General features: G+C 42.4%; 2 protein-coding genes across 3 annotated transcripts in view; one reads left to right on the top strand and one right to left on the bottom strand.

Annotated features, from left to right (window-relative positions):
• ZNF35 (zinc finger protein 35) overlaps positions 1-10,821 on the top strand; it is a 43,013-nt gene extending 32,192 nt beyond the window's left edge. Inside the window, exons 8-9 of the mRNA XM_024756030.1 lie at positions 9,154-9,161; positions 10,063-10,821. Coding sequence (XP_024611798.1) covers positions 9,154-9,161; positions 10,063-10,821 — 767 coding nt within the window. The remainder of the gene's footprint in view (positions 1-9,153; positions 9,162-10,062) is intronic.
• Positions 10,822-22,406: 11,585 nt separating this feature from the next.
• Positions 22,407-26,700, bottom strand: KIAA1143 (KIAA1143 ortholog). Of its 2 annotated transcripts, none has more exons than XM_024756512.1 (3): positions 26,545-26,700; positions 23,523-23,667; positions 22,407-22,653 (listed from the first exon to the last, which is right to left on the bottom strand). In XM_024756512.1, the coding sequence occupies exons 1-3, from the start codon at positions 26,650-26,652 to the stop codon at positions 22,436-22,438; spliced, it is 471 nt and encodes a 156-aa protein (XP_024612280.1). In that variant the 5' UTR covers positions 26,653-26,700; the 3' UTR covers positions 22,407-22,435. The 2 variants fall into 2 exon arrangements, with proteins under 2 accessions (XP_024612280.1, XP_024612272.1); XM_024756504.1 differs by lacking the exon at positions 26,545-26,700 and adding an exon at positions 26,306-26,537.
• Positions 26,701-26,716: the final 16 nt, after the last annotated feature.

The raw sequence follows: 26,716 nt of genomic DNA, 5'->3' as shown, positions 1-26,716 counted from the left end.
CTGGCTTATTCACCAGTCCCCAGTTTGCTGGGGGGGGCGAGCTCATGGGTCACTTCTCCTTTCCATGTCCTCAGTTATTCCACTACAGAAATGGGAAAACCTTAGGGGTGAAAGATGCCTAAGTTGATGTTAGAAAGATTTTCTAAAATGGAGTGGAGAACATGGATTAAGTGGAGTTTTTAATCCTCAGGTTAAGAGTGTCCAGTACCATTTTTACTTCCTGGAGAAGCAGGAAGGAAAGGAACGTATCTTTACTCTCATCCTACATTCTCACCCTTGCAATATTTGCTCCTGATTTTCTCTCAGTTGCTGGCCCACCATATACCTAGCCACTCCAGCTTGGCCCCAAGTCTAGGAATTGTCCTTTTCCTCAGCCTTCCCTCGTCATATCCAATCAACAACTATATCCTGTTGACATTACGTAACTCCTAAGTCTGGAAGCCATCTCTACTGCTGCTGCTTTATTCCAGCTCCCTGGTTTATTTCCTAGGCGATTTTTATGTTTTCCCAACCGGTCTTGCAGTTTCTTGCCCCACTAGGCCATCTTTCACATTTCTTCTGGGTGGTCTTTGCAAGACACAACTGTGGCAGCTCTGTTGTTCTCTCTCTGAATAAAGTGCTAGCCTCAACGGGCATCTGAGGCTCCTCATCTGGCCCAGGCCCCCTTTGCCATCCTCAGAGGACATTCCTTGCGTGTTCTGTTCCATAGTGCAAGTTCCTGTGACTCATCATCTCTGGACTCTACTTTGGCACCTTTGCACATACTGTTTTCTATGGCCTATTTGCCTTCCTTGCTTCTGCTTGCCTGGGAGGCTCCCATTAGTCACTTATGAATGTGCTCAGGCAACATCTCTTCAAAGCTGTTTCTGACCTCACATATTTTTGTATTATTTTTGTGTTTTGTAACTTCATCATTTCATGTATCATGTTAGGTTGTAATGGCTAGTTTACAAATCTTTCTCTTTCCACTGAACTGTCAGCTCCATCAGGGCAGGAGCTATGTGAAATTTATTCATCTTTGTATCCTCAGTCTCTGGCATTTTGTAGGTACTCAATAAATATTTGTTGAGCTCAACTAAAATCAAGTCAGACATTTCTCCATGCCCACCTACAGGTCATGACTTAGGTCCACAGTTATCAGCAGAAAGGAGGTATACATGAGTATACCTGAGCAGAAAGGTGAATACATGAATGTGTCACGAAGCGTTTGCCAGAAGCAAGAATTCTGCACCTTCCTCCAAGGTACAGAGTGTGTGGTCCACTCTGATACTTTTTCTTATGAGATCCTACAGAGAGGATCTCATAAGAAAAAGTAATATGTAGCAAAGAATTTTTTTGTTTTTGTTACAAATTAGGCATTTAAATGTCCCATCATAGTTTAACAAAGTGCTTTCAGATATACTGATGTCTTTCTCTTTCCACTGAACTGTCATGTTAGGTTGACAGATATACTGATGTCAGGGTCAATAGGAAGAGGAAAATCCATGCAGGTGTAGAAGCACAGCTATGTCAATTGGAATATCCATGAAATAAGAGAGACAGGAGCTGAGCAGTGGTGCTGGCCTGGCAGGAGAGCAGTTGAGCTGGAAACCCCAACATGGAAGCTTATGTCTTTCCTTGGGCTCTGGAATGATAAAGAATTAGAATGTGTTGCTTATGTTCAGTGTGCCGAAATGTAATTTGTGACTTCAGAAGGACACGGGATGAGGCCACATGAGATCCTCAAAACAACAGAAGGGAAAACAGAAAGATGGTTGGACTTGCCCAAGGTCACACACCTAGTCTCAGGTAAAACTGAGACTCCAGTGTCCTTTCTTTCCCCTCAGATTTCTCTTTACTGGTTGTAATTCTGCTCCATGACGCCTCTTTACTTGTGTCTGTTAGGCCCTACTCCTGAGAATGGGAGAAGCTCACTTTAGATCAAGAAGCTTTTTGGCCCACAGAATAAGACCTTACTGCATATAAGTGAGGGTGAGAAATAAGTTGGTTTTACATTTTGACCCCCTCTTTCTTTCCACATAATGCAGAAGTCTAGTCTTGACCCCGGGTAGCTCTAGTTTCACTCTCTTGCAGCTGCTATCTAGAGCAGGGCTAGGATCATTTTAGTTTTGTGGAATATTTTTGGTGTCCATTCCTCCAATCCATTTTCCACCTCTCATTGAAAAATCTCAACCCAAATTGCAGTTAAGCCCCAGATTCCTGTTTCTAACCTGCTCTGCCTAGGGTACCCCACTCCAGGGTTAGTTTCCACCCAGTGGAGCCTGCTGATTTAGAGATTCTTTGAAGCCTAAAAGTTAGGGGGGAAATCAGTAGGCCTAGGCTCTGTGGTATGTGGGATGTTAGGGCTATGGAGGAAGAACCTGCTATCTTGCTGAGACTGTGACATTGGGTAAAAAGAAAGGCAAGCCCAACATTGTTCCCTGGCATGTCAGCTAACAGTTCTACAAAGGGTCCCCTTTTAGCTGAAGATGGTTAGTGATGGTTTCAGTCTGGCATCTCCACTCCTGTTTTCAGCATCCTAAATGGATTCCATGTTGGGAAAACAGTCCATCTGGAAATTTGAGCAGGTAACTGCTGCATCTCATTCAGTTATTAATTGTTTACTGAGAGCCTACTCACTAGGGATATGATGGTAAGCAGACAGCCCTATTTTCCTGAGCTTGCAGATCAATGGGAATGCCTGGAAGTAGGTCAGGTGCCGCATTGCCCATGCCTTCATCCCTGGGATACATTTGTCAGGATGAGCCCTTATGCGCAAATATTCCTTAATGAAGATCAGCAGGATCTAAAGTTTCCCCAAAGGGGGGCAGGGGTGCTACCTGGAAGACTTGAAACGTCCTGGAAGCCAATTCAGTCAATGGGGGACTGGAGCTGGGATTTGGGGAACATGATAGGACGAACATTTATTGAGCATTTTTCAAGTACCAGAAATTCTTGGTAATTTACACGAGTTAGCCTCATTTAATCCTCACAACCCTGTGAAACTTGGTATCATTAAGGAGTGCGCAGAGAGAGGTAAAGTAACGCCCAAGTTCACACACTGAGAATCTGAGCTCTTGTCTTTTGGCTGATTGTTGAACAAAGATGCGGAAGGGTGTTTGCGGTTCCTCTGAGGAAGCCAATTATCCAGCAGGTGAGAATGTGTATAAGAGTGTTCTATAAGCTTTGGGAAAACCTTTAGAAGACCTCCAAAGGACCGTGACCTGGAAAAGAGTTTTTAGGAAGATCAGTGTGTTCGAATTGCTGGGTGAATTAACCTGGAGTAAGAGCTCCCTGTGGCGTCCCCCAGTCTCACTTGCGGTCAGCCTCCTTATTCTGGGAGGAGGTATACTGATGGATTTGCCACTGTTTCTGAGCCGGGGAGGAAGCCCCCCGCCCTCCTAGGGAGACAGCTGCGGTTGCTGGCGCGGCGCGGACTGGTGACGTCATTAGCGGCCCAGAGCGCCCAGGAAGAGCTGCGCGGGCGGCCCAGGAGCGCGCAGATGACAGAGGGTGGAGAGGTGTGGCCGGCGGTGCCGCGGGGAGCGCGTGGTGAGCGGAGTCGGCCGTACCCGGCTGCGGCTGGTTCCAGGAGGAACCCAGCCGGCCGCAGCCCCTCTTCATTCCGGCCGAGCAGGGCCCTTTGGAGCGGAGGCCCGGGGACCGGGACCGGCTCACCTGAAGAGGGAGGGGCGAAGGCTGTTCCAGAGCCCTGGTCTGGGAGTCGGGAGGCCGGGGTTGCATTTGCATGTACTTGAGCCAGCGAACCCCTAAGTTCCGTTTTCTGTGTTCCAGAAGCGAATACTATTCCTCGCTTTGCCACTTCACAGAGTTGTACGGGTTAAGTATATGTGCAATTTATCTCTTTCATTAAGTTTATATTCCTCTCTAATAGCAACAGGATAGGTGCTGTACAAAGACATCAATAATAATTAACAGCAGATACTATTTATTGAATGCTTATCAGTCAGTATTCTTCTAAATACGTTCCATGTGTTAACTCATTTATGCATCATCACCCTATGAAGTAGTTACTATCAGCTCCGTTTAACATTTGTTAAAAATGGAGTACAGAAAGAGTAACTTACCCAATATCACTTAGTTAATAAATGGTGGAACAGGGATTCAAACCCAGAGACCACTAGCCCTGAGCCCATGCTATATTTGTTTTCAAGTTTGGTAGAGGAAAACGGGATGTAATCAGAGTGTTAAACACAGAGTGGAAGGAGCTATAGTAGAGACGTGTGAAATTTTTCCAGAATGTTGAGGAAGTGCCTTGGAAGCGTGAAGAAAACTTTTCCTCAAGGAAGAAATGTAGTGGTTCATACTTGACCTGAATATTAAAATTGTTTAGTAGAGTAATTTAATCTAATTAGAAGTTTGAAGATAATTAGTTGTTCAGTGTCAAGAGGTGCTAGTGGATTGGGATGGATTAGACTGGAAACCGGGTCACTGCCTTTTTTTTTTTTTTTTTTTTTTTTTGCGATACGCGGGCCTCTCACTATTGTTGCCTCGCCCATTGCGGAGCACAGGCTCCGGACGCACAGGCTCAGCGGCCATGGCTCACGGGCCCAGCCGCTCCGCGGCATGTGGGATCTTCCCGGTCCGGGGCACGAACCCGTGTCCCCTGCATCGTCAGGCGGACTCTCAACCACTGCGCCACCAGGGAAGCCCACTGCCTTTTGATATGGTGGTCTTTCCTTTCTATTCAGAGGGGTTCTTAAAACCTTTCCTTTTAGGAGGAGTTCTTAACATCTTCCAACAGACAACCCTGTCTTTTGTTGGAGATTTTGCTTCAAACCGAGGCAGTCTTATTTGCCTGAAATTAATAGGCCTCTGATTTTGGGAGACTAAGTGCTGGGGTGTTGCCCTGCTATTGACTCAGCCTATTCTTAACAAGAGGGCATCTCACTGCTGGACACATAGTAGCTGCTCAGTTAGTACTTTTCACAGAAATGAATAACCAGCTTCAATCAAAGAGGGATTGGAAGGGCTTGATTTGAGGTTCTTGCTCTTTTCCATCTGTTTTTAGAGTCAAAGAATCACAAAGTGTTGGTACTAGAGGAAGCTTTAGATATCATCTAGTTTTTCATTTCACAGATTTAAAAAGTCACAGTTGAAATTGAGTGACTTGCTTCAGGTCATTAAGCAAGTTAGGGGCAGAGCAGAGACTAGAACCCAACCTCTTGACTGAGTCCACTGCTTATCTCACTGCCTTTTACTGTAGCCCCATAGTCTTTGATTTCTGAAGTCAGTGACTTCTCCATTATGTTTGGGGGTGGGGAGGTGCCTTTGGGCTCCAGTCTTATCTCTGGTGGAGGAATTTTTACCCCAGGATGCTTGGTCCTTAAGAGCACCTGCCCTCTTTCTTTGTGCATTGTCACATCTCACTGACTTTTTGTCATTGGTGATACATGCCTACGAGAACAAGGACATTCATTCGGATTTAAAATATTCATTTGGTTAGGGATGGGCTATTCCTGGATTCCCTTGAATCCAGAGTATGAAGGAAGTAGGCTGACAATTTATGGGTGCTCTTTCTCCTCCCTCTGTGCCTCAAATTCCTGCTCTTCCTCATGAGAAGAGTCCCCAGGAGACAAACTGTAGTCACTTGTATTCCTAACAGCTTGTCTCTGGGTAAGTGAAATCTAACTAGAGAGCCCAAGATGGGGCTGCTCAGTAGGCAGACCTAAGGTGGGACCCAGCAGTGACCACTATACCTAAACCCTGCAGACTGAAAACACAGAACCACCCAGAAATGGGACCATCTTACTTAAATCAGATTTAGAGTGGCTTATTGTGAAAGAAGGCTATGGAGTAATTGGTAATAGGATAGATCAGAGTGTGCAGTAATTTTTTAAATATAAATTTATTTATTTATTTATGGCTGCGTTGGGTCTTTGTTGCTGCGCACAGGCTTCTAGTTGCAGTGACTTCTCGTTGCAGAGCACCGGCTCTAGGCATGTGGGCTTCAGTAGTTGTGGCATGCGGGCTCAGTACTTGTGGCTCGTGGGCTCTAGAGCACAGGCTCAGTAGTTGTGGCGCATGGGCTTAGCTGCGGCATGTGGGATCTTCCTGGACCAGGGCTCGACTCCGTGTCCCCTGCATTGGCAGGCGGGTTTGTAACCACTGCGCACCAGGGAAGTCTCAGTAATTTCTTATCACATGAACTTAAACTGCAGTCATCTGGTGGAACACCCTGAAACCACTTGCTGAACTGCTAAATATGATGCTCTAATGGTGTAGCGGTCAGAAACTGATAGTAAATTATTGGAAGACCCATTGCAAAGGTGATTAAGTGTTTCCTCAGAGGGTATGCAATGGGCTTCTGGCCTCGTTTGGAACAAGAGCTTAAGTAATCACAACTGCCATTGTTATTGGCCATCAGAAGGCAGTGTGGAGCCTGGGTATCTGTTAAAGTAAGTAAGAATAGTACTGGGTGAACTGGATTTTTAGGTAATGGGAACTTTTTGAAGAGATATAATAGACTATTTATGTCCTGCAGAATTCAGTCTAGTCTAATATGTACACATAATACATGTACACATATGTGCCCATATGTGCATTGAGAGATCCTAGAAGAAAATTCATCAAAATACCAACTGTTTCTTTTGGGTGGTAGGATTTCAAGTAATTTCATTTTTGGACTAACTGATTGTTTTACAGAATGAGCTTTTTTTTTTTTTTCTCCCTGTATGATTAAGAAAAGAAAACCTTTTTATTTTGGACAATAAAAATAAAGGAAATAAAGGTGTGGTTAGAGTTTTGGTTTTATGTTTAGCTATTTAAACCACTTAGAGTTTATTTTTGTATATATATGTCCATACTGGAAGTTTATACAGCAGATAAAGATAGATTTACACAAAATAGTCAATATATTAACAACCAGTGTGGTACAAGACTGCCCAATCAAATCAGTCTCTTGACTGTAAACCATTAAAAATTTTATTGGATTATAGTTGATTTACAATGTTGTGTTAGTTTCAGGTGTACAGCAAAGTGATTCAATTATACATATACATATATTCATTCTTTTTCAGATTCTTTTCTCATACAGGTTATCACAGAATATTGAGTAGAGTTCCCTGTGCTATACAGTTGGTCCTTGTTGGTTATCTATCTTATATATATATAGTAGTGTGTGTATGTAAATCCCAACACCCTGATTTATCCCTCCTCCCCATGTTACCCCTTCAGTAACCATAAGTTTTCGATATCTGTAAGTCTGTTTCTGTTTTTAAAATAAGTTCATTTGTATCATTTTTAAAAATTATATCCACATATGAGTGATATTATAAGATATTTGTCTTTGTCTGACTTCACTTAGTATGATCATCTCTAGGTCCATTCATGTTGCTGCAAATGACATTATTTTGTCCTCTTTTATGGCTGAGTAATATTCCATTGTATATATGTACCATATCTTCTTTATCCATTCCTCTGTTGATGGACATTTAGGTTGCTTCCTGGCTATTGTAAATAGTGCTCCAATAAACCCTGGGGTGCATGTATCTTTTCAAATTATGGTTTTCTCCGGATATATGCTCAGGAGTGGGATTGCTGGATCATATAGTAGTTCTATTTTTAGTTTTTTAAGGAACCTCCATACTGTTCTCCATAGTGGTTTTACCAATTTACATTCCCACCAACAGTGTAGACGGTTCCCTTTTCTCCACACCCTCTCCAGCATTTATTGTTTGCAAACTTTTTGATGATGACCATTCTGACCTGTGTGACGTTATATCTCATTGTAGTTTTTAAAAATTATTTATTTATTTTTGGCTGTGTTGGGTCTTCATTTCTGTTCGAGGGCTTTCTCTAGTAGTGGCAGGCGGGGGCCACTCCTCATCACGGTGCGCGGGCCTCTCACTGTCGTGGCCTCTCTTGTTGCAGAGCACAAGCTCCAGACGCGCAGGCTCAGTAGTTGTGGCTCACGGGCCCAGTTGCTCCACGGCATGTGGGACCTTCCCAGACCAAGGCTCGAACCCGTGTCCCCTGTATTGGCAGGCAGATTCTCAACCACTGCGCCACTAGGAAAGCCCCTCATTGTAGTTTTGATTTGCATTTCTCTGATAATTAGTGATGTTGAGCATCTTTTCATGTTCTTTTTGGCCATCTGTATTCCTTCTTTGAAGAAATGTCTGCCCATTTTTTGATTGGGTTGTTTGTTTCTTTTGACATAGAACTGCATGAGCTCTTTGTATATTTTGGAGATTCCAACTGTAAACCATTTGTGCAGATACTCCAGTGTGTACCAGTTGACTCTCAGCCCCAGTAGATTTTTATGTACCAACATGAAATGATCTCAAAGACACATTCCTTGGTGAAAAAAAATCAAATTGCATAGCAGCATCTATACAACGATTTTATTTATGTAAAAAGAATCAAATGCTATATATGTGTTAAAAATATGGAGAAAAAAGACTGAAAGAATATACTCCAAATTATCTCTGGGAAGGGGGTGGTTTCATTTGGGTAGAGTGGGGTGGTGATGGTTATAAAAATTACTGTCTTATCCTGTATACTTTCATATTATCTAAATATTTTAAGGTGAGGATACATCCATGTGTAACTTGTATAATTAGAAAACTAAAATAGAAGGAGGCCTCAGGGAATAAGAATGTGTTTGTGTCTCCAGACCATCCAGAGAAGAGGTTGCTCTGATGTGTGGTTCCTGAATATCCATTCTCTGATTCTGTGCACCTTTATTGAGAGCATCAGGTTCAAAGTTTGATGCCGTTAAGATTGTCTAAGTAGTCCACTCTTTCTCCAGTTCTGTGCTTCCTAAGGAGTGTCCTGATGACAACAGTTTGGTTCCCATACAGTTTTTCTATACTGGAGAGAATATATTAACCAGCTGGTCATTAAGCATATAAAATTTCACTGTAAACTGGTGAAGTGACTTTATGTTTTCTACATCACTCTCCTTGTGAATTTGATTAGTACACATCAGATTTTGAAGCATTTTTTGGCTTCAAGGGTGAGGGCCAGGTCCTGGATCATGATGCTATAGTGAAATTACTGTCCAATGGGGGCTTCTTCCTTAAGGACCACCTCTGTCTTATTTTTATGTAAACAAAACAGTGATATCTTATTTTCTTTCATTAAGCAGAACTCTAGTTTTCAAACCTAGATCCTTCCCAGTTGTACCTAGGGGCTGAATGTTTTGGAGAGAAAGAGAGGTCCAAAGAGACACCTATCAAGGTGAGTGAATAGGGAAGGATAGGTGAGATGGACCTAGCAAAAGTTACAGCCTGGATCACCTTTGAAATCTTGAAAGAGGAACTCTTCAATTTACACTGGTCTGCCAAGGTACTGATTATAGGCAACCTAAGGAAATATAATTACTTTTCACCCATTTTTGAGGACTAGAAACGGTAGGTGAGTGGTAATTTTCCCCAACACTTAACTTACCCAAGATTAATATACTTATCCCTTTCACATTCTCCTGCTATTTATCACTCTGGATGATCCTAAATTACCTGGGTCAGTTTTTAGTATTTGAGTGTTTCAGAATCAATCACAATAGGGAAGTTTATAGATTTACCAAAACCTGTCACTACTTAATCTCTTTCTCCCAATCACCTATTCTAATCTTTTCCCCAGGTCATTGTGATCTTCTTTCTCTATTACTGAGAAGAGAATAAAAATCAGGACTTCACAATGCAGGTCCTCTCTTCTGCACGGAGGACATTTTCCTTTGTGAATGTTTTTTTCAGGCAAGAAAATCAAGCCTGATGGCACAGTGTTAAATGACTTGAAAAGACATGGAGGGTCAGAGAGCCTGGTCATCAGGGGTTCACATTAGGAGAAGTTGAAGATGCATGCTGAATAAGGACTAGAAGGGGAAATCCTGCAGGAATGACTGGGAGGACACCATATGCACACAGACCTTTCACAGGAGAACAGTGTTACTCTAAGGATAATCATCTTTGAGAAAGTACCTTGTAAGTATTCTGAATCTGAGAGACAGTTTCTTTTAAACTGGAACCTATTAGACACCCCCTTCATCGTGTTACAAAAAGCATGAGTTCCAGCCAGATTTCACTGCAAGTGAAACATCAGAGACTTAAAAGACAGAAGAAACCTTCCAAGTGTAGTGAATGTGGAAAGTTTTTTACTCAGAGATCGTCTCTTACCCAGCATCAGAAGATTCACACAGGAGAGAAACCCTATGTTTGTACTGAATGTGGAACTTGTTTCCGGAAACAGTCAAATCTTACTCAACATCTGAGGATTCATACGGGAGAGAAACCTTATAAATGTAATGAATGTGAGAAAGCCTTTCAAACAAAAGCAGTTCTCGTCCAGCATCTGAGAATTCATACTGGGGAGAAACCCTATAAATGCAATGAATGTGGCAAAGCCTTTTGTCAGAGTCCATCCCTTGTTAAACACCTGAGAATTCATACTGGAGAGAAGCCCTATAAATGCAGCGAGTGTGGCAAAGCCTTCAGTCAGAGCATATGCCTTACTCGTCATCAGAGAAGTCATTCTGGAGATAGACCTTATAAGTGTATTGACTGTGGGAAAGCCTTTAATCAGAGTGCGTGCCTCAGGCAGCATCAGAGAATCCACTCAGGAGAGAAGCCCTACATATGTACCAAATGTGGTAAAGCCTTCATTCAGAACTCTTCCCTTGTTGAACATGAGAGAACTCACACTGGAGAGAAACTTTTTAAGTGTAGTGAGTGTGAAAAAACCTTCCGCAAGCAAGCACACCTTAGTGAACATTACAGAATTCACACTGGAGAGAAAGCTTATGAATGTGCTAACTGTGGGAAATCCTTCAGGCACAGCTCAGCGCTTGCTCGACATCAGAGGCTTCATGCTGGGGAATAAAACTCGGGATATAACTAGGGTGGAAAGACGTATCAATATGAAAACACTTCTTTTTTCTAAATTCTTAGGAGATTAGGACTCAAATCTTCGCCTGGGATGAATGTTTTGTATGTTGAGCACAAGGCAATGTGTCCTAAAAATTAAGAAAATAGACTCAGAACTAGATAGTCTTAAGTTTGATGGCTTCTCTGCCACTTAATGGGTGTCTGACCTTACCGCCCTGAGCCTCAGTTTTTCCCATCCTCCCCAAAGAATAATGAGGATACTTACTAGGGTTGTCTTGAGAATAAAATGAGTGGTATATAATAACTAACTGCCAGTAATTGGTTTTGAGTGATAGATGTTGCAAAAGTTTATAAATCTGGTTATTGAAAACAAAGGTCAATTTTTTGTTTATCATAATGTATTTTTTCTTAAGAATATCCTTGTAATTGGGCTGTGATTTCATACTTAATCTACAGGCTATTTAAAATATAACATACAGATTTAAATAGGAGAACACATTTAAGACCAGTTTCTCCTTGAAAAAATTCAGATTTAATCAGAGAAAAAAGAAATGATTAAAAAAAAGAAAGAAATGATTGGGATTTGAGTGGACATTTTGGGTACTCTGAATAGTTTTATGTAGATTTTGATACCTTCCATTGTTGGGTCTAATTTCACTTCAAGCTCTGGACTTCTCGTTTCCATGAAAAAGGAAGCCTCACTAACACTAACTGAGTAAAAACTCGTGTTCAGGACTTTTGTGTGTGTTTTGAGGTGGAGTGGAATGAGGAGAAGACACAGGAGAATAGAGAGGGGGCATAAGACAGAGAATATAAGCCTGTTGATGAGGACGTGGCTTTATTTGTTTTGAAATCTAGGAGCACAACACTAAAGGGGAGCCTCTTAAGGGAAGAGGAGGGTAGGAGACGTTGAGTTCTTAGGCGCCAGCAGGTGGGACCTACATGAGAATAGCGTCTTGGGGATAAGTGGGTGGGGATGCCTCACAACAAAGAATGGCTTCTTAGAGCTCAAAAGAAGCAAACAAATCAAAGGATACTTTAAAAAAAACATTTATTTTTGGCTGTGTTGGCTCTTTGTGACAGTGTGTGGGCTTCTCATTGTGATGGCTTCTTTTGTTGCAGAGCACGGGCTCTAGGCTCGTGGGCTTCAGTAGTTGTAGCACATGGGCTCAGTAGTTGTGGCTCACAGGCTTTAGAGCGCAGGCTCAGTAGGTGTGGCGCACGGGCTTAGTTGCTCCGCAGCATGTGGGATCTTCCCAGACCAGGGCTCGAACCTGTGTCCCCTGCATTGGCAGGTGGATTCTTTTCTTTCTTTCTTTTTTTTTTTTTTTTTGGCTGCATTGGGTCTTTGTTGCTGCACGTGAGCTTCCTCTAGTTGCGGAGAGCGGGGGCTGCTCTTCATTGCAGTGTGCGGACTTCTCATTGCGGTGGCTTCTCTTATTGTGGAGCATGGGCTCTAGGCGCTCTGGCTTCAGTAGTTGCAGCACACAGGGTCAGTAGTTGTGGCTCACGGGCTCTAGAGCACAGGCTCAGTAGTTGTGGTGCACTGGCTTAGTTGCTCCGCGGTATGTGGTATCTTCCCGGACCAGGGCTTGAACCTGTGTCCCCTGCATTGGCAGGTGGATTCTTAACCACTGCGCCACCAGGGAAGTCCCGGCAAGTGGATTTTTAACCACTGTGCCACGAGGGAAGCCCTCAAAGGATACTTTTAATGGTGCTTCATGCAATGCTAATAAGCTACTTAAGGTAAACAAGCACATCTAACACTAAAAGGTGCCCTTGTAGGAAAAGTAGGAGATATTTTCCACATTTCCAGAGTCAGGGATAAAGAAAGAGAAACTTGACTTCCCAAAGTCAAACAGCTAATGTCAGAGTTGAATCTCAGTCTAGATCCTGGTTTTTATAGTACCAAACTCACAGGTAATTTTCTTCACTGAACCTTTCCATTGTGTGAGATGCCCAAATTGTGAAAAACAGAGGGAGAGGTATTTTTTTCAACTTAATGTGTGCTCATTGAAATACATTTATAAAATAAGAGTGGAAAAAATTAAAGTTACATACTTTCACCAAGTACATATACTGAAGTACTTACTTTAGTATATTTATTCTAGCCTTTCTTCTGTGCTTAGCTTTTCTTTCTTCCATTAAAAAAAAAAAAGTAACTATGGGGAATTCCCTAGAGGTCCAGTGTTTAGGTCTCCGCGCTTCCACTGCAGTGGGCCCAGGTTCAATCCCTGTTCAGGGAACTAGGATCCCACAAGCTGTGTGGCCAAAAAAAAAAAAAAAAAAAAAACTATGATTATTATATTACATCTTGCCATTTGATTTAACATAAGGATTTAGCCATACTATTACAGACTTTCTATAAACCTCGTTTTAATGGTTGCTTATTGACCTGCTCATAATTTACTGTTTCCCTTGTTTGTTGTTTAAATTAATGCCAATTTTTTCTTATAAATCAGCTAGTCCACTTAATGCAATGCCTGACACATGGTATGTGCTCACATTAGCTGGTAAAATTATTAACTCAGCAGTGAAACATGTTTGTATATAAAGCTTTTTCATCATTTAAAATTATTGCCTTGGGCTTCCCTGGTGGCGCAGTGGTTGAGAGTCCGCCTGCCAATGCAGGGGACACGGGTTCGTGCCCAGGTGAGCGGCCCGTGAGCCATGGCCGCAGAGCCTGCGCGTCTGGAGCCTGTGCTCCGCAACGCGAGAGGCCACAACAGTGAGAGGCCCGCGTACAGCAAAAAAAAAAAAAAAAATTATATATATATAAAATTATTGCCTTAGGATTTTCAGAAGGTATGATCTTTAATTTTATTTTAAAAATTTCATTTTTTTGACTAGATAATAGAAGCTTATGGTTTAAAATTCTAAAAGCACAAAAGTTAAACAGTGAAAAGCCTTCTTGGCAGCCACCCCAGATAAAAAATATTATCAGTTTTTTGTTTTCCTTCCAGAGATAGATGATTATAAACAAGGAAACGTGTTTCCCTCCTTTTTCTAAAATAGACTTTTAAAGAATAGTTTTAGGGGACTTCCCTGGCGGCGCAGTGGTTAAGAATCCACCTGCCAATGCAGGGGACACGGGTTCGAGCCCTGGTCTGGGAAGATCCCACATGCCGCAGAGCAACTAAGCCCATGCACCACAACTACTGAGCCTGCGCTCTAGAGCCCGCGGGCCACAACTACTGAGCCCACGCACCACGACTACTGAAGCCCGTGTGCCTAGAGCCCATGCTCTGCAACAAGAAAAGCCACCGCAACGAGAAGCCCGTGCACCGCACAAAGAGTAGCCCCTGCTCGCCGCAACTAGAGAGAGCCCGCACACAGCAACTGAGATCCAACTGCGGGCAAAAATTTTTTAAATAAAAATAAAAAAAGAACAGTTTTAGGTTCACAGCAAGATTGAATAGAAAGTACATGGAGCTCCCATATATGTAAAATCTCCCCATTATCAATGTCCTGCACCAGGGTGATACATTTGTTACAGTCCATGAACCTACACACTATGAACTGAAAATTCATAGTTCAAGTTAGGGTTAACTCTTTTTTTTTTTTTTAATTGAAGTATAGTTGATTTACAATGTTGTGTTAGTTTCTGGTGTACAGCAAGGTAATTCAGATATGTATGTATATATATGTATGTGCATATATATATATGTGTATATATATATATATATTCTTTTCCATTATGGCTTATCACAGGATATTGAATATAGTTCCCTGTGCTACACAGTAGGACCTTGTCATTTATGCATTCTATATATAATAGTTTGCATCTGCTAGTCCCAAACTCCCAATCCATCCCTCTGCTGCACACACCCCTGGCAACCACAAGTCTGTTCTCTATGTCTATGAGTGTTTCTGGTTCATAGATAAGTTCATTGTTGTCATATTTTAGATATCACGTGTAAGTGATATCATATGGTATTTGTCTTTCTCTTTCTAACTTACTTCACTTACTGTGATAATCTCTAGGTCCATCCATGTAGCTGCAAATGGCATTATTTCTTTTTTAATGGCTGAGTAATATTCCACTGTGTGTAAATACCATATCTTTTTATTTATTTTTATACAGCAGGTTCTTATTAATGTTTTATACATATTAGTGTATATATGTCAATCCCAATCTCCCAATTCATCCCACCAACACCACCTCCTCCCGCCACTTTCCCCACTTGGTGTCCATATGTTTGTTCTCTACATCTGTGTTAAATACCACATCTTCTTTATTCATTCATCTGTCATTGGACATTTAGGTTTTCTCCATGTCCTGGCTATTATAAACAGTTTTTCTATAAACAGAGGGGTGCATGTATCTTTTTGAATTATCATTTTCTCTGGAATGGGATTGCTGTATCACATGGCAACTCTATTTTTAGTTTTTTGAGAAACTGCCATACTGTTCTCCATCGTGGCTGCACTAATTTACATTCCCACCAACAGTGTAGGAGGGTTCCCTTTTCTCCAACACATTAGGGTTCTCTTAAGAGTCATGCATCCTATGGGTTTGGATAAATGTATAATGACATGTTTCCATCATTATAGTATCATGCAGAATAGTTTCACTGCCCTAAAAATCCTCTGTGCTCCACCTATTCATCCCCACCTCTTCCCAACCCCTGACAACTACTTATCTTTTTATTGTCTCCAAAGTTTTGCCTTTTCCAGAATGTCATGTAGTTGGAATTGTACAGTATGCAGTCTTTTTTAAAATTTTTCTTTATTTTTTGGCTGTGTTGTGTCTTCGTTGCTGCACGCAGGCTTTCTCTAGTTGCAGCGAGCGGGGGCTACTCTTCGTTGCGGTGCATGGGCTTCTCATTGCAGTGGCTTCTCTTGTTGTGGAGAATGGGCTGTAGGCGCGTGGGCTTCAGTAGTTATGGCTTACGGGCTCTAGAGCACAGGCTCAGTAGTTGTGGCACATGGGCTTAGTTGCTCCGCGGCATGTGGGGTCTTCCTGGACTAGGGATCAAACCCGTGTCCCCTGCATTGGCAGGCGTATTCTTATCCACTGTGCCACCAGGGAAGCCCCTATGCAGCCTTTTTTTTTTTTTTGCGGTATGCGGGCCTCTTACTGTTGTGGCCTCTCTCGTTGCGGAGCACACGCTCCGGACGCACAGGCTCAGCGGCCATGGCTCACGGGCCCAGCCGCTCCGCAGCATGTGGGATCTTCCCAGACTGGGGCACAAACCCGTGTCCCCTGCATCGGCAGGCGGACTCTCAACCACAGCGCCACCAGGGAAGCCCTATGCAGCCTTTTTGAATTGTTTTTTTTTCACTTAGTAATATGCATTTAATTTTCTCCATGTCTTTTCATGGCTTGATAGCTCATTTCTTTTTTAAAAAAATATTTTTAATTAATGTATGGCTGCGTTGGGTTTTCGTTGCTGCATGCGGGCTTTCATTGCGGGCTTCTTTCTTAGCGGAGCACGGGCGCCAGGTGCACGGGCTTCAGTAGATGTGGCTCTCAGGCTCGGTAGTTGTGGCTCGCGGGCTCTAGAACGCAGGCTCGGTAGTTGTGGCACACGGGCTCAGCCGCTCCGTGGCACATGGGATCTTCCCCGACCAGGGCTTGAACCCGTGTCCTCTGCATTAACAGGCAGATTCTTAACCACTTCACCACCAGGGAAGCCCGATAGCTCATTTCTTTTTAGCGCTAAATAACATTCCATTGTCTTGTTGTACCGCAGTTTATTTATCCATTCACCTACTGAAGGATACTTTGGTTGTTTCCAGACTTTGGCAATTATGGATATAGCTGCAATAAACATCTGTGTTCAGGTTTTTGTGTGGACCTAAGTTTACAAGTTCTTTGGGTACATACCAAGGGGCGCAATTGCTGGATCACGTTTAGTTTTTTAAGGAAGCGCCAAACTGTCTTCCAAAGTGGTGACCATTTTGCACTCCCACCAGCAATGAATGAGAGTTCCTGTTGCTCCACATTCTTGTTAACATTTGCTGTTGTCAGTGCTCTGGATTTTAGCCATTTTAATACGTGTGTAGTGGTAGCTTATTGTTGTTTTTACTTGTGTTTCCCTGATGACATATGAGGTGGGGCATCTTTTCTATGCATATTTGCCATTTGTATATTTCTTTGGTAAGGTATCTGTTCAGGATGTTTCCCCATCTTTAATTGGGTGTCCAGCTTCCATTGCCCACAAGTTTACAGAGAACCTTCTCTGGGAGGTAGACAATACTGCCGCAGTTGTACCAGAGACCCAGCTTGACTTGTTGGCTCAGGGAGAGGCAAGGGCAATGGGAAAACTGACTCTGTGCTACCATCTCCTCAGGCGCCCAGGGCAGGAGGGGAAAAGTGTAGTGGTGCACAGCTGGATTGGCGTAGGGAGGAGAAGGCTGGGAAGGACTGCGAGTGTCAAGGCAGGACAGATGGTTTGTGTTCTAGGACCCCACACTGCAGATTCAGAGGATCCAGACTTTGGAGAGAATGGAGGCTGTGATGGGATGAGGAGCAAGAGAAGTTATGGCTAGACTTGGAGAATTTGGGGAAACAGCTACACGAATACAAAGTTCGGGGTCCCATCCTACAGCTGAGGAACTTGGTCAGCTCTCCCCCAGCAGCTCCTGGGACCAGTACTGTGCTAGCTGTTGCCAGTCTCTAAGGAAACGTTCAAATCAATGATGATAACTCAGTGGTCCCTTCTGTCCCAGCTTCTGGGACCACATATGCCTAAATCACGTTAAGCTTGGGGCTGCCATTAGCCTAGAATGATTGTGGGGCAATGGAGGATTCCTAACCTCAGGCCTGGACAGACGCCTTCCGTCTAGCCTTTCTCCTGTCTGAAAGACTTCATGCATAACTTGGGAGAAGCAGTAGGTTGGTGAGAGTAGATGTCAGTCAAAACTGTTTCCATAGCAATGTGAGGCTCAGAAGGCAAGAACCTCTGGAGAGACAGGGCCCAGGACTGGGAAAAGAGCCACAGAAGTGGGAGCTTGAAAACTCAGAAGACATGTGTCTTGCTTCCTGATTTGACTGCATTGCCCTGGTTATCTTGAGCCATGCAATCAGATATGATTGCATTTTGCACTGTTTTGTGTCAAATGTGAAAATACCTTTGACCCTTAGAAAGTGCCAGAGACTTCCTCAGGAGTTGCAGGACTCCTAATGAGTGAAAGAAAAAATCCTGTTTACTCCAATAATACCTAAAACTACACTGTCCAAAGGAGTGGCCACTCATTACATGTGGCTATTTTGTTCTCTTTTTTTCTTTTAGCTGCACCGTGTGGCTTGTGGGATCTTAGTTCCCTGACCAGGTATTGAACCTGGCCCTCGGCAGTGGAAGTGCTGAGTCCTAACCACTGGACCGCCAGGGAATTTCCTACATGTGGCTATTTAAGCTAGTTAAAATTAACAGAAGGAAAAGTTCAGTTTCTCACTCACTCTAGCCACATTTCCAGTGCTCAATGACCACATGTGGCTAGGGGCAGCAAAGCTGTAAAACATTTCCATTATTGTGGAATATTCTTTTCTTTTTAACATCCTTATTGGAGTATAATTGCTTTACATTGTTGTGTTAGTTTCTGCTGTATAACAAAGTGAATCATATTATGGAATATTCTATCAGACAGTGCTGGCCTTGATATTTGGCTTTCCTAGGCAATAAACTTCAAAATATTTTTTGGACGCTGATATAGATTTGATGACCTTTTATTTTGACAAGTAAGCACATTAGATTAACCTGCTCTTTGTTATAACCATTATTTCATAAAATAAAAACCAGAGATAAGAAACCTATAATCTCAGAATAAAGGATTTCTTCAGAAGAAAGTATAAATGGGCATCTTTGCAGTGACACTGACAGAGAAGCCCTGGAGCCTGTATTGACATTCCTGTGCCTTTGTCAGCTTGTAGGACTTGGGCCTCTTTAGTACTGCACTTGAGCCCTGTCCTTGAAAAGGGCATCAGGAAGGCCCTTTTGGAAAGTGACGTGCCCATCTCAGTGCATCATGTAAGGAGGTCATGATGTCAGTATGACTTATTACTGGTAATGTTACTTTGATCATTTAGATAAGGTGGCATCTGCCTGGTTTTCCACTGTAAATGACTTGTTTTCCTTTTGTAATCTCTGGAGATATACTTTGAGACTATGCAAATAGTGATTTTTTCAGCATATTTCTGGCCACTAATTTTGACATCTTTTGATGAATCTTTCCAACACCACTTAGGTATTTATTTACTATGGCCTCTGTAACAAACTATCACAAACTTTGTGGCTTAAAAGAACAGAAATGTATGCTCTCAGAGTTCTAGAAGCCAGAAGTTTGAAATCAGTTTCATTAGGCTGAAGTCAGGGTGTTGGCAGGTCTGCACTCCCTCTGAAGACTTTTGGGGAGAATCTTGTTTCTTCCAGCTTCTGGTGGCTGTGAGCATTCTCTGCCTCTCTTCACATTGTCTTGTCTGTGTCTAATCTCTGTCTGCCTTTCTCTTACAAGGAAATGTGTGATGGCTTTTAGAGCCTCTCCAGATTATCCAGGATTCTCTGAGAGCCTTAATTTAATCACACCTGCAAACTTTACCACATAAGGTAACATTCACAGGTTCCAGGGATTAGGACCTATCTCTTAGGAAGCTGCCTTTCAGACCACTGCAACTTCTTATTGTGGAATTTTCCAAATGGTGATTTTTTTTCTTTTTTAAAAAATTTTATTTATTTTATTTTTATTTTTGGCTGCATTGGGTCTTTGTTCCTGCGCACGGGCTTCTCATTGCAGTGGCTTCTCTTGTTGCGGAGCACGGGCTCTAGGCGTGTGGGCTTCAGTAGTTGTGGCTCGAGGGCTCTAGAGCACAGGCTCAGTAGTTGTGGCACACTGGCTTAGTTGCTCCGCGGCACGTGGGATCTCCTGGACCAGGGCTCGAACCCGTGTCCCCTGAATTGGCAGGCGGATTCTTAACCACTGCGCCACCAGGGAAGTCCCCCAAATGGTGATTTTTCTATTTCCATCATTCCTCCTACATTTATTAATTGGGATTCTACTGCAAGGAAGACCTATCCGTTCTCCTCCAGGTGTGTCCTTTTGACATGCCCCCATTATTCTTTGAGGACCGCCTTACTTTTGGGCACAAGATGTTCCAGGCTTGTCCTTTTACTATTCCTGCCTCAGCCCTGGGATTACATTACTGGCCTATTTGTCTAGCCCTGCTCCTATGGTCCATTTCTGAGAAGCAAGGGGATAGTTCGTGAGGGAAAAGGACTAGCCTCTCTTCTCTGGCCCCAAACTCATTCACCTTTCTCTGCAATTAACAGGACCCACTGTTCTTAGAAAGCAGTTTACAGAGGTGAAGCAATTTTCTTAAGGCTGCTTAGCAGATGTCACCTGCCACCCTACCTTGGTCTTGGGTTTTCATCATGAGATATGCTTCCTGGCTGGTAACACTTACACTTAACATTGTTAGAAATATCACCTACGGTAAAGACTTCATCAATATGGTAAGTTTCAAGATTTAAGATCTTTTAAATAGTCTTTCGTGTTACTTGTTTAAATTTTTTGTTTCATCTCCCTTATAATAGGCTTTATCAGTATTTCTCAAATTTGAGTGTGCATCAGAACCACCTGGCAGACTTGTTACAGAGAATGCTGGGCCCTACACCCGAAATTTCTGATTCTCAGGCAAGGCCTGCAAATTTGCATCTTTAGGTTTCCAGGGGTGCTGATGCTGCTTGTCAAGGATCCACACTTTGAGAACCACCAGCCTGTTAAAAAAAAAAATTAAACACTCATTTATTCTAACTATATTTATTCTGCTCTTAATATGTTAGGTACTGTTCTGGGTACAGAGGATACAGAGGTAAGACAAAGTCCCTGCCCTCAAGACTCCCAACTGTAAATGATAAGACATACTAAAATTTACAGTAATTAAAGCAGTGGGGTGTTGGTACAAGAATAGATATAGCAGTGATACAGATTAGAAAAAACCCTGGCTCGTTATGTGAGTATACATTAAAGATAGTACTAGGAATGGCTTCGGGACTAGTCTGTATAATTTAGAGAGCCTATTTCAGGACTTACTCGCTCACTCACATGAATCACTTTTGAGGATTCTTTACACTAGGTCTTAAAATGGCTGAAAGATAGATGTGGCACCAAATTCATAACATGGAATCTGAAATTCCTAATTTCTGGCTGGTGAAGAATGGGATCTTGACAAGTCTCCAGTTTTGGTTGACTTGCAGTAATGAGGAAAATTATTAGGTAACATGAAAAACAGTTTAGCTTCCCTGGTCAATCAAAAAAAAATGCCAGTTAAATATAACTATTAAACACCATTTTCAAAGCATCAAATTGAATGCATCATGGATGAGGTGATGTGGGCTATCGTAAATGGTATGAATAAAATGGTAAAAACCACCTAGAAAGCAATTTGAAAAAAAGCATGAAAAGCTTTAGAAATATTCAAATACTTTGATCTAGTAATTCTGCTTCCAGCAACTCAGTCTAAGGAAATCATCAGAAATACACTTGGAGGTTTCTGGGCACACACATTCTACCACTGTATCATTAGGCTGCATGTAACAGAAACCTGACAGAGGCTTAACTAAGATGGTATTTATCCTCATGTATCAGGAAGTCCAAGGCTAGTACAGCAGCTCCTCCAGGCATGCCATCACGATCCAAGCTCCTCGAGTCTTTCCACTGTACCACCCAGAACAAGTGGCTGTCTTCTTCATGCCCCAAAATGGCTCTGGTACTTCTTGGTTTCATGTTTGTGCTCCAGGCAGGATGGAGAGAGGACAAAGGTTCATGCTTGCCAAATCCGTCCTTTTGTATCAAAAAACCTAGTAAGCAGACTTCCACTTTTATCTTTTTTTTTTAACCATGTCATCAATAGTAGTCACCATGTGATTCAGTAGATCCTAACTTGTATCATGGTCACCTGTATTATTACTTGTTCAAGATCCACTTGTATCTCTTAACTTACCAGAGCTGTCACATGGCTACCCTTAGCAGAAGCTGGGGAAGTACTGGTAACTAGGCACATGATCATCTCCCTCATCCAAAGTGAGGTTCTGCTGAAGAGGAAGATAAAATACAGGATCTGTTTAATTACAACATTCTCTGTAGCTATTAATGTCAGGATTTCGAATTTTACTGACCTAGAAAAATGCTCATGATACAACGTCAAGTGAGAAGCAGGACTGAGAACATACAGAATACAATCACAATTTTGTTTAGAAAAATATAATTTACATACACACACATCCCACACACAGGAAATAACAAAATGTTAGTGGTAGTTAATGTCTAGAGTTAGCAGTTCAGGTCAAAAGGGTACTGATGGATAGATATGTTTTATCTTACTGAATGTTTTCTGTATTTTCTAAATTTTCTCCAGTGAACGTGTATTATCTTTTTTTTTCCTTTTAATGTTTTATTTTTATTTTTTGGCCACACCGTGCAGCATATGGAATCTTAGTTCCCCAACCAGGGATCGAACCTGTGCCCCCTGCAGTGGAAGCATGAGGTCTTAACCACTGGACAACCAGGGAAGTCCCTAAACTTGTATTATAATAGGAAAAAAAGATGTTATTTAAAAAAATACTCCGTATGTTCTTAAAGAAGACTAAGTCCAAAATATTTATTTACACTTATTCATTTTCATCTTCATTGTCAAAAGAAAGAAGGCTACTATTTTTGATTTGCTTTTGTGAGTTTTTTTTAACTGAATCCTGCTTATTTATTTCATCTTCTTCATTTGTCTTCTTCTTTTTTGAGCTTGCTCTTAAACCGGAATATTTTTCATCTGAGGAACGCTTGACTGGTTTTCGATACATAATTCTTCCATCAGCTGAAGCTGGTTCTTCATCTGCAGCAAAAAACAAAGTTAAAAAACTTTCTTTCTCTCGTTATTTTGACTTTATCGGAGAGTCAAATGGCAAGAAAATCTCATACGGTATTTATGGACATCCTTGAGTCAATTCAGTCCACTGCCTCTAGCTATATAGCCACAAGACATGCAGTCACTTAATAAAAACTCATGTACAGGGCGCAGTGGTTGAGAGTCCGCCTACCAATGCAGGGGACACGGGTTCGTGCCCTGGTCCGGGAAGATCCCACATGCCGTGGAGCAGCTGGGCCCGTGAGCCATGGCCGCTGAGCCTGCGTGTCCGGAGCCTGTGCTCCGCAACGGGAGAGGCCACAACAGTGAGAGGCCCGCGTACCGCAAAAAACAAAAAACAAAAACTCATGTACCGAACGAAGTATAGTGTAATATTGCCAGTCCCCAATTCATTACAATCAGACTATATTTGTTAAGTATCCCGAAAAGTGATTGTTTGGAACTCCAGCATTTCCTCCTAAATCAATGTAATAAATACTACAAATAATGAAAAAAATACTATATAGCATACCACACACCAGGCACTAATTAAATACACCTCTGTTGACTAGTTTGTAAACCAGGTATTTTTTTAAAAAACAGGATGTTTTTACTTAAATTTGCACTTAATCCTTATAACAGCCCAATAAAGTGGGCACAACTTGTCCCCATTTTACTGATGAGGTAACTGAGGCTGAGAGGTGAAATAACTTGTTCAAGGTAACACATCTGGTAAGTGTCAAAGCCAAAGTTTGAACCTAGGACTGTCTCCTTCAAACATACCATACCGCTGTATAAAATGATTTCATACCTAACTCGTTAAGTTGGTAGAAAAACCAGCTTACTTTCAGACATACCTGCTTTGGCAGCCTTTATTTCTGTTTTAATTTTCATGACTTCTTCAACTGATAGGTCTCCCTTTTTTAAAACCACCACTTGGGGCTGTTCATCTTCTTTGTCACTGTGATCACCATCTTCACCTGGGAGCTGAAGCTGGATTCTCTAGGAAAAAACACAAACATAACATTTAAGTTGCTGACCTTGAACTAAATACAACCACTGTCTCTGTGAGAAACTGTAATTACTAGAGTGAGAAGGGTAACATTATTGACTAAATGTGTTTGGCAATGAATTTTCAAGTAACTCTTAAAAATCTAACCTCACCAGAGTAGGGAAGAGGTCCACCTGCCAGTTATCCTGGGGTGCCTGTCCAAGGGATCTGGTTTCCATTTCAGCAGGACCCCAGCCTGCAGTTCCTGATGTCAGCGGCCCTCTGCTTCATGTTCTGCCAGCATTCAGCCTACTCAGGGTAGTGCTGACTACAGCAGTTCTCTCTGCTCTTCATCAACCCTTTTCATGTACACCTCTTCTCAAAGTGTGACAAAAAATAAACACCACCAAAGTACAGAAAACGGCAAGTAAAAGGTCCTCCTTCACCTACTTCTGCTTATCTTTACCCCCTTCCAGTAGCTTGTTTGGTGGGTATCCTAAGTGTTAGTCTAAGTGTATAAAAATACGGAGGTACAGAAAACATTTTGTATACAAACAAGACACGGAACATACTACTATATGACTCGCTTCCTTTTTTCTTTTTAAATTATGAAATTTACCAAACATAAAAAAGTACAGAAAATAACAGAAACTATGCACTGACTCTACAGGTGCAACAAATGGTAATATTTGGCTAGTTGACTGAGATTTTTTAAAATGTCAGTCATCATATAAGCCCCACTCACCCAAGTTTTTTACTCAAAAACATCTTTGCACAATGCCTTGAGATACATATGGCATCATCTATTTTTAAAAATCACGGCCCAGTATTTATACATATGGTTATCTCATGGTTTATTTGACCAATTCTTTGTAAGTAAAAATTTTGGTTGTTTCTAGTTTTTTTCTACTATAATAAAATTTTTGCACATGTTTTTGTTCACTTTTGCAAACTTACACACAGATAAATTCCTCGAATGGAAATGCTAGGTTGAAAGGCGTGCACACCCACCACACATTATTCAAATAGATGTCAGTCGACCTCTCACAGAGCCTTCCTTGTCTCCCAAACAGGGCAACAAAGCCCTGCAGCTGTCCGACCACAGCTGTAATCTTAAACTATAATTATATCGTGATTTCCCATGAAACTCTTTTCTTTTTGTTAACAGATTCCTAGAATGATTACACTGCCAAAATGATTAAGAATGAAGTTGGTTTCGCAAACACAGGAACCTGGGACATCTGTCTATGGAAAAGTCTGTTGATCAAATGTGTTAGCCCGAATGACTGATATTATTTGGAAAGTTCCCCGCCCCCCCGCCCCGAGTTCTCCTAAGATAGCATTCTAAGCTGCAGTCTTCAAGGTGTTAACTAGGCACACACATGATCATCACTAGGACCTGAAGCAAACTATAAAATTAGGTCCATATTCTCCTCATTGCTGAAACCATGTCCCTTTTCTCAAACGTCATCCTCTTTGCCATAGTCACTGTTTTTGGTCCTGGGGACCAGTCACTCCCTGATCATGTTATCTCTATCCAAACATGCTCCTTGTTGCCTACTGAATAGTCCATATGGCCTCACCTCTATCAGTCCCTCAATCACTTCTAAACAGTCAGTCCGTGACTCACTGTCTCTACACCTTTACCCATGCCGTTCCTTCCATCTCTACCTGCTGACTTACCCATGCTCAAGATTCAATCTAAATGTCCCTTCCTCCATGAAGCCTTGCCTGATGATAACCACAGTCATCTAACCAATGTAACTCGTCACCCACTACTTGGTGCCACAGGCACTGTGCTAGGAAAATATAGAGGGATTAAGATACTTAGAGTGTTCGATTTAGAGGTGGAGATACCCAAGAGAGTAAGTAGTTGCCATGCATAATGATGAGTATTGCAGATAAGATGCGGATAGAGTGAAGAGAAGAACAGAGGAGGAGTTACTGTCTGGGGGAGGTTCAAAAGGCTTCACTGAGGTGGTGACCTGTGAGGGCTGAGATGAGGCAGGCAGGAAGGTGTTAAAGAACAGGGCATTTTGGAGATCCATCTCTTTGTCCTTTCAGAGCCTGGCCCAGGGCCTGGATTTAGCACATACTCACTGGATTAACTGCACTTAAGTCAATCTTGTGTCCTTCTACTTAAGTGACTTGAGGGGTGGGTCTTTGTGCAAGTGCAAGACACAAAGTGCTAAATAAATTCTCTATTTCTCCACACATGCCCTAAGCATAATAGTCTCTTTCTATTAAAAAAGGTAGGGCAGATTTTGATGTGAATCAGTTCGGGTAGGAGCCTGGGGGAGCTTAGAAGTTGCCTCCCACCGATCCCCATTTCTAAACTATCCAGGTGTGGCTCCTTCCTGAAGCTCCTCTTCTTCTATTGAAAGCCAAGATATAAAAGGTTTTTGCTTTCCGTTTTTTTTTTTTTTTTTTTGGTGACAACAAGCACAGAAGGGCATTCGTTAAGGATGTTCCAGACTCAAGGCTTAGGATATCAGGTCATTTGATCGAGTGGCCTTAGTTTCTTTACCTGGAAAATGGGACGACGCTACCACCCACACTGCTAACTACAGGTTATGCGATAAGCAAGTGAAAACGAAGAGAGACGAAAATGATCTTTCTTAACTGTCTACGAAGGACGAGGCGCTTTACCTGCGTGAAGTCATTTTCAAAAACACAGCAGCACTGTGAAAACGACAAATAGCTTCCTGGGCGAAAGAGGCAGTAGTTTGTTTGAAGATGACCAGCCTGGGGTCTGAGGACACTCGGACTAGGGGCCGGGCGCGGGTGCGAGGAGGGACCCATCAGTATCTAGCCTCCAAGTCAAGCCAGAAGCTGAAATTGGCGGAGCGGGCCGCATTTCTGCGGTAACGGGACTGGCCCGGGCTCACCTTGGTTTCTACCGTGGGCCCTTCCTCGTAGCCGATCCGTTCCTTGAAGCGGGCCAGGAACGCCGGCTCGGCTGGCCGCACGTACGACACCTGGTTCCGCTTGCTCATAGCCGCGCTAGGGGAAAACAGGACCCCACAGCCGCCTGGAGACTGTACGGAGGCGACGGCGCTT

The sequence above is a fragment of the Neophocaena asiaeorientalis genome, unplaced genomic scaffold (assembly GCF_003031525.2).
Source record: "Neophocaena asiaeorientalis asiaeorientalis breed wild unplaced genomic scaffold, Neophocaena_asiaeorientalis_V1.1 scaffold265, whole genome shotgun sequence".
Lineage (NCBI taxonomy): Eukaryota > Metazoa > Chordata > Mammalia > Artiodactyla > Phocoenidae > Neophocaena > Neophocaena asiaeorientalis.
Note: the sequence above shows the minus strand (reverse complement) of the source record. Positions and strands in the feature narration are given on the sequence as shown.